Below are 12,209 nucleotides of genomic sequence, written 5' to 3'. Positions count from 1 at the left end.
TAAATAAGAGTTTAATTTAATTCTCACAACCACCTTGAGAGTAGGTGTTATTGTCTCCATTTCATAGGTAAGGAAGCTGAGGCTCAGAGATTAAGTAACTTGCCTAAGATCACACGGCTAAGTGGGTGGCCAAGTTGAGGTTCACATTCTGGTCTGATTTCAGAGTTTTTCCCTTTGCCGCTGCATGCCATCCATCAGGAGGATATGCCATTGGTTGGCCTCTGGAGATACAGGGGCATATATACAAAAGGACATGTGGTTATTACTCGGGATACAGTGCTATAAAGGCCATCTTGTTGGTCTTTGCCTTAGCCCCATATCGGTATTCATGTGTATTCAAGTGATATTGACAAAACCTTCCTAAAAGGCAAAAGCAAGTCCTTTGCTTCTTTTGTGTCCGCCCAATGCCCGGTTGAGAATGGGCTCAGTGAATATTGATTACCCTACAGTTGGGAAACTTAGACTTGCTAGTCCAATCCCTTTGAGGAAAACAGGCCCAGATTTGGGAATACACTTGATTAAGTCACACAGCTGATTTGGTAGCAGAGCAGATAATAACATTTTAGCTTTGATAGGGAAGAGCTCTTTTCTCTCTGATGTGATTTCATACATGGCAGGGAGGGACCTAGCACTTAGATTGGGCCTAAGGTGTTGAAATTCTCAACTATGCCTCAGGTCTGCATATTTAAAGATTGTATCTGAAAAATAAAAATTATACATCTCCTGAAAGACAGGATCTCAGCTACTTATCTGAGTAGAATAACAATTAGTGAAGAAGTGACTAGGGGAGGCAGGAAAATTGCCTTAGCTTAGTCCCTCTGGCAGAATTCTAAACTAAAAGATTCTGCATCCCAACTCCAGCATAGCTGGCATTGTTCTCCAACCCAGTTTTCTTTTTATTAGGGTGTTTCCCCTCATCTAATAATCAATGATGTGTGTGTATGTGTGTGAATACTTTTGCTTTTCTAAAAGTTGCTCTAGTAGCATCAATTAATCTGACCCAGCTCCTTTTAAACTTAACTCTCTTGAAGTTCTGGCATTACCTCCAAGTGAAAGGAGAGAACATCAAGCCCAAACTACAATGGGCCCCTTGAGATTCAAAGATGAATCAGTCAAGGGTCCTTCCCTCAAGGAACTTAAATCTAGTGGAAATAAGGCATGCATATATAACTTCGTTGCAATTTACAGAGTGTGAGAAGTGTCTTTATAAAGACTGGAGAGTTCCATGGGAATTCAATGGATAGAAAGTTTTTGGAGTTCATCTCCTTCTGCTCCCATAAACATTCTTTCCCGTGGGAATCCAATCCAAAGATAACAAGTAGTCATCTTGTAGCAGGGTTCACATAGCTCCTTGTCATCTGGCTTCTGCCACTCTCCACCACTTCAGTTTTCCCTCTAGCCTTGCCAGGTTCCTTGGCAGTGCCTGAAGATGCCACCCACTTTCACACCCCTGTGCCCTTACTCCATTTTCTTGGAGGTTTTAAAAGAAATAGAATGACATAATCAGATATGTACTTTAGAAATATCTCTCTGAGAGTTGGGTGGAGGAGGGTATAGAGGCAGGCAGGCCAGTTTGGAGGCTGTTGTTAGTTGTCCAAGTGAAAGAAGGTGAGGTGATGAGGCAGCAATGGAAAGGAGGGGAATGATGACATTTAGAAAGCAAAATCAGGAGCATTTGGTGATATTTGGCTATAGCAGATGAGGGTGTGAGTGAGGTATCCAGAATGAGTGAAAGGTTTCTAGTTAATTTGAGAGTCCATTTTCTACACCAATTCATGAACTCTGGGGCAAGGACCATGTCCTGTTCATTATATTCCTTGGGCTGGGCATAGTCCTTGGCACAAAGTAGGCATTCAGTAAATGTTGGATGAATGAATTGTTCACCACTTTGGCAAGCTGGATATAATCAGTGAATTTGTATTCTCAGAGCACATGTTGACCACTGGTTGGGAATGTGGTCCAGAAAGAACCTCTTTATGGGAGAGTGTAGTGATCTGGGGATTCAACCTTTACTGGGCATGAAATGATAGGCAGTTAATTGACAGTTGGCAGTAGAGATAAAGGTAATTCATTCTTTAATTCTCGGGCTTAGAGAATGCCTCATCTCCAGGGCTGCTTTAAACTCCCAGTACTCCAGTGTGGTAGCGACATTTTGGCCTGCCTTTTACAGAGGCAGAGTCCATGGTGGCCCCAGGCACGATCTTTGATTTAAAGTCTAAGCTCCTGATACCCAGGTGCACCCTCTGCAAGGTCATGTTCTTTCAGGCTAAATAACAGAAGGGTAACCTTCAGCTGGGTTCCCTAAGATGATTTCTTTCACCAGCAATCATCACTTTCCCCACCGGTTTTTAATGCAGCCATTTCTTTCATCTGTATTCCTATCTTGATTAGTGAGAAATTAAATGAGCGTGTGTAAGATTTGATTTAGATAATGATTAATTGGGGAAAAGATGTCATTCTAATAGCATGTCACTATTATATGCTAAGGAAATTAGTTCATATTTTTGGATGGCAAATTGACTTGTCCTGCGTTTAAAAAAATACCTTTTAAAAAATGCCTGTTATGGCTTTTTTTGGTTCATTAGTAGAGCAATCTGTGCTTAATCCTTTGAATGATTTTATTAGGCATCTATTATTTTCCCTACAAGTCATGAAGCAACCAGTTTGGGATATCATTAATTCCTTTGTTTAATATTAATTTAATGATAACATTGCATTATTATTTTCAGCACAAAGTACCTTTGTTAGCAAAAATATAATCTGCCATTCGTAAAGCAGACCTTGGCAATGAAATGTGTCAAATCATCATATATATATAGAAAAGATTTCCATTTTCATTGTTACTGAGCCCTGCGATTCATTCTCTTCTGTTGCTGTTTGAATATGCTTTATCTGCTCTTAGAAAAGTGTAAGGATCAAGGTCTACATTAATAGTTCTTCTGTTCTTTAATGTGATTTTTGACAATTTGTAGTCATTAACCAAAATTGCAGTCTAGTAAAATAACCAACATATAGAACATAATAAAGGTAATTAGAGAATCAGAAACCTGGAAGTGACCTTGAGGGTTTATTCAGTCCATTTCCCAATTTCAAGCTGTATGACTAATCTTCCTAAACAGCACTCTTCATCATATTATATCTCTGCTTGAGAACCTCCAGTGGTCCATTACCGCCTAGGAGTCAAGCCCACAGGCCTCTGCCTGCATTCAAGGCCCTTCAAATTTGAACCTGTCTTACCTGATAAGCTATTACGCCCTAGGGTCTAGCCTGTCTCCAGTTATGTTAGCTTTGCCCCGTTATTCCACTGTTTCCAAACACATTTCACCCATTGGCCTTTCCACATATTTTCCATTCTTTGTGGTCTACCTCAAGCCTCACCTTCTCCTGGAAGTCTTCTTTGACCCCTAGAGCCTCTGGTAAGCATTCCCTTATCCAGCAAATGTTATCTATATCACATATTTTGAAAGTCAACTTTATTGAGATATAATTTACAAACAATAACATGCACTCATTTTAAGTGAAGAGTTCAATGAGTTTTGACAGATGTGTACACCCATGTAACCACTAACCTAATTAGAATGTAGACTATTTCTTCTATCTCAGAACATATACTGCATATTTTGTCACATAACCATATACCAACTTTTACTGTTCTCTAGCTATTATTTTGTGTGAAAGTCTAGTCTCTCAGCATGAATTTATCTTTGGTTTACTTTTAATTAATACATATCAAATATTTACTTTGTATCAAAAAGACTAAGAGCTTCACATGCATAATCTCACTTTTTGTAATAACTCTATAAGGTTAAGTACTATTGACGATCCCATGTTATAGATAAGGGTAAAAAGTCAGGTAGAGGTTGAATAACCTACCCTTGCTTGTGCAGCTAGCAAGTGATAGGGCTAGGATTAAATTGTAAACAACTTGACCTGAGGAGTCATAAGTGTTTTGTTATTTGCTGCCTACTAGTGCCTGTGATAATGCTAACCTCGGAGCCATTAATGCTGACTTGGAATAAAATCCAATAGAACTGACACATTTAAACAGCCCCATACACACTGTTGGCTTTCCTCTTCCAAGTATGGATGGGGATTAAGCCTGGAATGGGGTCTACAAGTGAATGTGGTAAGCATAGGACTTCATGGCAAAGAGAAGCTGAAGTCCCACTCCTGGGGGAGGTGGCTAAAGAAAACCAGGAGCAGTCTAAAAGGTCAGATATTTAAATGGAGCCAACAAAGAGCAAGAAGTAGGCCCAAAGGAAAGAGCCTGTGATGGAGGTCAAGAAGGCCAAGCCACAGGTAGCCAGGCCTGAAAAGATCTCCTGTCACAAGAGTATGCCTCAGGAGAGAGCCTTCTGTGGACCATCTGTGGTTAGCCTCTAGGAGTGGAGTAATCCCCCAGAGAAAAAGCTTCCATAGCTCAAATATCTCCTTTTACTTATATGACCCAAAGCTGGACCCAATGTATGTGAGAAGTTGTCTTAAAATAATTAGTAATAAATTACATCATCGTTCATTCAAGCGAAACATCTCTTTATTGTATCTTCAAGATGTTCGGATTTTTTTTTTTTTTTTTTTTTTTTTTTTTTTGAGACGAAGTCTCACTCTGTCTACCAGACTGGAGTACAGTGGCCTGATCTTGGCTCACTGCAACCTCCACCTCTTGGGTTCAAGCAATTCTCGTGCCTCAGCCTCCCGAGTAGCTGGGATTACAGGCGCATGCCACCATGCCTGGCTAATTTTTTTTTTTTTTTTTTTGTAGAGATGGGGTTTTGCCATGTTGGCCAGGCTATTGGTAGTTTACTTTTTTGGTATTTTAAAATATTTTTCCAAGATTGAAGTTAAGTGTACAGGTGCCTCCACTTGATATTTTTTCTTCTTTTTCTTTTTTATCTTTTTTTTTTTTTTTTTTTTTTTTTTGAGGCTGGGTCTTAACTCTGCTGCCCAGGCTGGAGTGCAGTGGTGCCATCACGGCTCACTACAGTGTCGACCTCTGAGCTCAAGTGATCCTCCCTCCTCAGCCTCCCGAATAGCTGTGACCACAGGCATGCACTACCGTGCCTGGCTACATTTAAAAACTATATATTTTATAGAGATGGAGTCTCACTGTGTTGCCCAGGCTGGTCTCAAACTCCTGGGCTCAAGGGGTCCTCCCACTTCAGCCTCCCAAAGTGCTGGGATTACAGGTGTGAGCCACCACACCCAGCCTCCACTCGCTCTTCTTAGATACAGACAGACACAAAGTTCTTTGTTAGTATTCTCAATCTGCAGCCCTCATTAATTCAACACTACGTGCACAGGGCTGAATGGGAGCAAAGGAGTATCCCAAAGGAGATGGGAGTCATTCTCTGCTCTTCAGGAACTTAGAGTCTAGGAGAGGAGATTATAGTATGAAGGTACTTTTTAATCCTTCAATGTAAATGGGAACTAGCAGCCATGTAATGACTTCAGTTAATTTTTTTAGTGTCTGGGAATGCAAGTTATTAAGCCCTAAAGAGCTGAACCTTTCTAGCTCATTTGAATAGTCAATTGCTAAGTTATCTCCATCCCAGGCTATATTGCTTGCCTCTATTCCCTTTTCCCAGCTGAATTCCATTTTTACAATAATAATAATAATAATATAATAAAGTGAGAACCCTCTTTGATAGCTGGGCTCCACGATTACTTGTCCCTTATATCTAATAAAGAGGTTATTTTCTTTTAACTTTCCTTTGTCCCTGTATATTTAAAGAGTGCTTTTGTATTTAGTGTGTTTTTTGTAGGTGGCATCTTATTTTTTGAATTTACCTTTCTGCTTTTACTCATGCGAGTACATACCAGTTCTTGGCTTATCTCGTTAGTCATCTGCTTTTGGTTTTACTTTTTTTCATTCCATTTGGGATTCAGTTCTCAGGCTAATTCTTTGTTTACTTGATGAGGATTCCCTCTAAATTCTTTTTCTGTTTCTTTCTTTCTGTGTTCTTTCTGTTTTATTTCTTTCATGCACATGTCCATACATTGAAATAGTTATATTTCATTATTGTCATTTCATTTAGGCATGTCTAGCTCACCTAGGCTTCTTTGTTCCTCATGCTGTCTTGTAATGGGGCTTTTCTTAAAAGCTGGGCTGTGAAATTTACTGAAATTTATATGAAATTTACTTAATATGGTCGGGCGCGGTGGCTCAAGCCTGTAATCCCAGCACTTTGGGAGGCCGAGACGGGCGGATCACGAGGTCACAAGATCAAGACCATCCTGGCTAACATGGTGAAACCCCGTCTCTACTAAAAAATACAAAAAACTAGCCGGGCGAGGTGGCGGGCGCCTGTAGTCCCAGCTACTCGGGAGGCTGAGGCAGGAGAATGGCGTGAACCCGGGAGGCGGAGCTTGCAGTGAGCTGAGATCCGGCCACTGCACTCCAGCCTTCCAGCCTGGGCGACAGAGCAAGACTCTGTCTCAAAAAAAAAAAAAAGAAATAAATTTACTTAATACAAAATATCGTTTCCTTTGGCATATATTTCTCTTCTTCCTGGTTTGGAAATTCTGAATTCTTAATCAGTTTATGGGTGTTTTATTTCCTTAAATATATGGCTGACTTTTAGCCCATAGATCAATTGTACCAGTTCACTGATTAACCAAGCAGTAATAACTGGGAGGGAGGGTAAATATTGCAACATATCCACTTATATTTGGATATAGCATATACCTTTCTTCATGACATCTGACATGTTTTCCCAAAATTTCTCATTTGAAGTTTTATTCTTTTAAAGATTTTTGACTTAACTGATTCTTCAGGTGGTGGGAGTTTATAAAATGATGAGATTTGCCCAACTCAGGGAAGAGACATACTATATGCAAGCTCTAAATTACTATATGAATTATCATGTCAAAGGCAAATCAAACTGGTGTCATGGTAATTCAAAGAGTCATTCCCCGACCCATGTAGGTACATCAAGCAACAATTTGTTACCTTCTAAGATCTGAACCACTCATAGCACTTCACTGAGAAAAGAACTGAGCCCTTTTATTTGACCTAGAACTGGTGGGTATAGGACCAGTACTAACAGTTACCCTGCCAAATAAACTCAACCATTCCTGAAAACTGGAAGTCATTGTCAATGCAGATTTAGAAACACAAAGGATATTATCTATAACAATTAATTTTATGAACTTATTTAAATATGATATTTTGAACATGTACTACTTGGGCATTGGTTTACCAAGAAAGTAAATAAAGCCCTGCTAGATGAACAGGAACTTTGTATGTGAAAGTACATGCCACATAGGATTTTTCTTGTCTACATATTTGTCCCAACCAGCATTGTTTAAATTTAGATTAGCCACTCTTACACGAGGGGACTCTTTCCCTTCTTGGTCCAGTAAACCGTATCAGTTCCTGTTCCTAAAATAGCATTACATTTTGTAACTTCATGTAGTAAGAACACGGTGAACTAGAACTAGCTGTTTCTTTAATTTTTCTGAGATAATCATAAAGTTTTAAGCTTAGACCATATTGAAAATCAGTCTAAGGCTTGTATATGAGATTGACATTTATAGGAGATAAATCTGAACTCTGTGTCTCCAGACCCCAAATTGTATTTTGACATTAAATATCACCTTTCCATCTAGTACTATAAATTACAGTGCTGTGTTCGGTTTGGTGATATGTATTATCTGTGATCTCCTTTACTGCTTTTGTCAGCAGATCCCTTGAGAAGGGTGAAGTGAAGAGCTTGGAGTCAATACCCTAGACCCCAGCAGTGATGTCATGTGAGGCAAAACTTGATGAATTTTGTTCCTAAATTAAGAAAATCTGGACACATAAATTAAGGACATGAGCAACTGAAATTCCTAGGGAAATAAGATGTTGTAATAAAAATAAATTTTCTGGTGACTTAGGGCTAACTAGTCTCCCCTCCTTTTTTAAAAAAATAAAACCTCCAGTTATTGAAAAGCTGTCTAAATTGTCTGAATATGTTTTCTAGTATGACTTCAGTAAGATTTATTGAAACTTGCTTTTCTGAGGACCTTGTAAAACTTTAGGGGAGTCATCCTTATATCCCATATACAGATTTTTTTTTCATTCTACCTTATTAGTTTACTTTATTGCACTCATTTACTATGCATTAGCTATTTATCTCTGCTAGTCCCTTTAGACAGTGAGCTTCTTTGGAGAAGGGATTAAATTTCTCTTGTTCAAAGTTGTACCTCCAGCATGTAGCACAGTGCCTGGCATATAGAAGGTATGTTAGATTGGGTACTCTGAGAAGCAGATGCCAGTTGGATTCATATCTAATCCAATGTGGAATAGATGTGCAAGGGACTTATTGGGGTAAAACACTTATGAAGGAAAATGAGGAGGGAGCTGAAGGAGGCCAGAAAAGCCATCAGACCATGGTGCAGGTCTGACCCTTGTGGAAGAGAGAGGAAAGAAAGGAAGTTTGAGTAGGAGGAATCTTAGACTGCAGTGCCGTTTAAGAAAGTTTGGCAGGGTCAATGGGGAGTCCTCAAGTCAAAGTTCCCTGTGAGCAAACTCCTGTGTTACATGACTTTGTCATGCTCAGTATCTTTGCCATGCTCAGTCATTGGCTGGGAGCAGCCCCCAGGGAATGTGGCTTAGGCACAATGTGGTGGTGAATTCAAAGGGCAGCAGCTGGGACCATTAGTCAATTACATTCCCCACAGTAGAAGATCTGAGATGCCCATATTCACAGCCACCACAGAAGGAGATCAACAAATGCTAATTGGAGAAAGAGTTTGGCAGTGGCTCATGCCTGTAATCCCAGCACTTGGGAGGCCGAGGTGGGTGGATCACCTGAGGGCAGGAGTTTGAGACCAGCCTGCCCAACATGGTGAAACCCCATCTCTACTAAAAGTACAAAAAATTAGCCGTGTGTGGTGGCAGACACCTGTAATCCCAGCTACTCAGGAGGCTGAGGCAGGAGAATTGCTTGAACCCAGGAGGCGGAGGTTGCAGTGAGCGGAGATAGCACCACTGCACTCCAGCCTGGACAACAAGAGCGAAACTCCATCTCAAAGAAAGAAAGAAAGAGTTTGAATAAGACAGGAATTGAAGAGAGGAAGGAGTTTGGTCTTAATATTCACTGAGCCCTAATATTTGCTAGTATTGGTGGAGGATATAAAATCATGGGATTCACACTCACCTCCCTCATCTCTCCTCAAACGTTACCTTTGCAATCATTGCATTCTGTGTCTCCCTTACTTTACTTTTTAAAAATTAAAAACAAGCCAGGAGAATTGCTTGAACCCAGGAGGCAGAGGTTGCAGTGAGCTGAGATCGTGCCACTGCACTCCAGCCTGGGCAACAAGAGTGAGACTCCATCTCAAGAAAAATAAAAAATAAAAATAAATAAATAAATAAAACAATTGACACCTTTATTGAGGCATAATTGATATATAATAAGCCATACATATTTTAAGGGTACAAGTTGATAATTTTGACACGCATATACACCTGTGAAACCATTACCACAATCAAAATAATGAACATATCCATCACTCCCTGGAGTTTCCCCACTACTCTTTATAAACCTTTTCTCCTACCCCTCCTGCCCACCATCCCCCCTTAACAACCACTGAACTACCTTCTGTCACTCTAGATTAGTTTCCATTTTTTAGACTTTTGTATAAATGGAACTGTAGAGTGTGTGCTTCTTTTTGTTCTGGCTTCTTTCACATAGCATATTGTTTTTGAGTTTTGTCCCTACAGTAGTATGCACTAATGGTTCATTCCTTTTTATGGCTAAATAGAATTCCATTTTATAGATATACCACAGTTTGTTTTCCTTTCCTTACTTTGTTTTACTTTCTCTATAGTATTTATCACCTTTTGACATTATGTTTCTATTTTTGTTTGTTTGCTGTCTCCCAGAATGTAAGTTCCATGAGGGCAGGGACTTTGCTTTGTATACTGTTACAACCACAGTGCTTGGCATATAGTAGTCACCTAATAAATATTTGTTGAATACCTGTATCTTACTTCAGACCTTTAGTTAACACAGCAACAACACAGCTTTGATATGATATTGATGTTTTGATCATTTATCCTGAAAAGCAGTATTGGGTTGGCCAGATATACATTTCATTTGGAAATCATAACTGGAATTTTGAAAATTGTTTCTTGGTTGTCTTCTCATTCATATATTATAATCAGGAAAAATAAATTATAGGAGTGAAGATTGATCTTTTAAAAGACAAATTAAATATTGGTGTTCAATGATGTGTTTTTGGTGCTATAAATTAGTTTATGCAGAATTTATGAGTCAAACCTAGACAATTAATTCTGATGGTTATTCAAAAAGAGTCAGCCATAAGGACAATTGGGAGAAAGCAGGGATTAGTTAAGATGAAACACAATTTTGAATAATCAAAATTTTACTGTATCTCAAAAGAAATGCATTGTTTGCCCTGTTTGCCATGTGTGAGAGTGTGTGTGGCGGGGGGCTGTGTGGGTGTGGGTGTGAGAGAGATCCTGCTTACTGAAACATGAAAACCTTGTTTGTTTCAGGATCGGATTTGCAAGTATGTCTCCCTAAGGGCCCAACATGCTGCTCAAGAAAGATGGAAGAAAAATACCAACTAACAGCACGACTGAACATGGAACAGCTGCTTCAGTCTGCAAGTATGGAGCTCAAGTTCTTAATTATTCAGAATGCTGCAGTTTTCCAAGGTGAGTTCTGGGGATTATTTTAGATGTGCTGCTCAATGGCATCATTATTTGGGCACTGGGCTTTCAAATGCTAAGTATAATTTATAAATTACCATTCCAGCATTAATGCTTGATATTAAAAACCTCCCAGTGAGAAATTCTGGTTTAAAAAATCACATTTTCAGAGAAGCTTCATTTCAATCTTTGGAAAAGTGAGTATTGTCAAAAAATCATTGTTCAAGGACATTCTATTTATCTGTATATAAAGGTTATAAATCTCTACAGAAAGAATAAATAATATTTTATCTCAGCTGGGTTCAAAAACAAAAAGTTTCCTTAAATACTGAGCCTGGTTTTCTCCAGGAAAGAGTCAGATGCTTGTGGGACACATGTGAACTCCTTCTGACCACTAGGACCATTTCCATTTAAGGGGCAGACACTGGCTTATTGGCCCAGCATTTTCCCATTTGTGTGAGTGGTGTCCTCTCCTCTCTTTGTGATTCTCACTTCTTACCATGCCTGTGAATGACTGCGAAAGAAGCTGTTGTGGCATTGCCAGAATGGGTAGGAAATGACACTTTTCCTTGCTAACTTGTAGGACTATCATAGCAGGATGGGGAGTACCTCCCTCAATTCTAACACCCAGCTAGGAAGATGATGATGATGATGGAGGTGGTGGTGGTGGTGATAATAGCAAACACTTATATGGCACCGTGTACTAGGTACCCTTTTAAGTGGTTTACATGTATTAATTCTTTTAATCCTCACAATATAATTATGAGTACATATTAGTATCCTTGTTTTGTCGATGGAAATCTAAGGCACAGAATGATTAAGTAACTTGCTCAAGGCCCCAAAATTAATAAATAAATGGCAAAGGCAGGATTTGAACCCAGGTGGCATGGCTCTTAGAGTCTATTCTTTTAACTATCCCCATAGGCTGTCTCCTGTGACTGGGAAAATTAATTATGGATATCCACAATTAATTAGTAATTAATTAATTATCGAGCTTTCTTCTATCCTTCTTCAAGCAGAGGGAATCAGCCACCTTTTTCTTGCCTCACCAAGAGAGTATTGAGGTCAGACAGAAAAATAACACTCTGACTGCTTGACATAGCAAAGCTTGAGATTTATGACACTGTTACAAGAATTAACCTCTGAATTGTAAGGTGGGTTGATTATAGCTTATTTTTGTATTAGAATGAAATCTTTAGAATTAGCTAAGAAAATTGTTTAGATTAGTGAATAAAGCCTACATTCACAACAGTTTCTTGGGTCAAAGCCTCAGGGGATGTTAGGTTGATTATACGAAGTATAACATATAAGCTTGAAGTATTTGTTAACCTATTTATGCAGTCAGACTCTTGTGAAGAGTTTGTTGAGACTAACAATTTGGTGATAGAATGAATAATCTAGGCAGATTTTAAAAATACGTGTAGCATTCATGAACTTCTTAGATTGGTTTTGGAGTTGATCTGTTGGATGAAAGTGGGGTGAGAAGAAATGATGTGACATGAGAATTGGGTTGAAGCAGAGAGTTGAGTCTTACTCTTTGGGGCAT

General features: G+C 39.1%; 1 protein-coding gene across 1 annotated transcript in view; it reads left to right on the top strand.

The window, feature by feature from the left end:
* Positions 1-12,209, top strand: part of GPC3 (glypican 3) — a 456,145-nt gene that overhangs the window by 21,923 nt on the left and 422,013 nt on the right. Inside the window, exon 2 of the mRNA XM_033200897.1 lies at positions 10,508-10,669. Within this exon, the coding sequence (XP_033056788.1) occupies positions 10,508-10,669 (162 nt within the window). The remainder of the gene's footprint in view (positions 1-10,507; positions 10,670-12,209) is intronic.

This window comes from Trachypithecus francoisi, unplaced genomic scaffold (genome assembly GCF_009764315.1).
Source record: "Trachypithecus francoisi isolate TF-2019V2 unplaced genomic scaffold, Tfra_2.0 Lachesis_group6, whole genome shotgun sequence".
NCBI lineage: Eukaryota > Metazoa > Chordata > Mammalia > Primates > Cercopithecidae > Trachypithecus > Trachypithecus francoisi.
The sequence above is the reverse complement of the archived record's forward strand: the minus strand, read 5'-3'. Positions and strand labels throughout refer to the sequence as shown.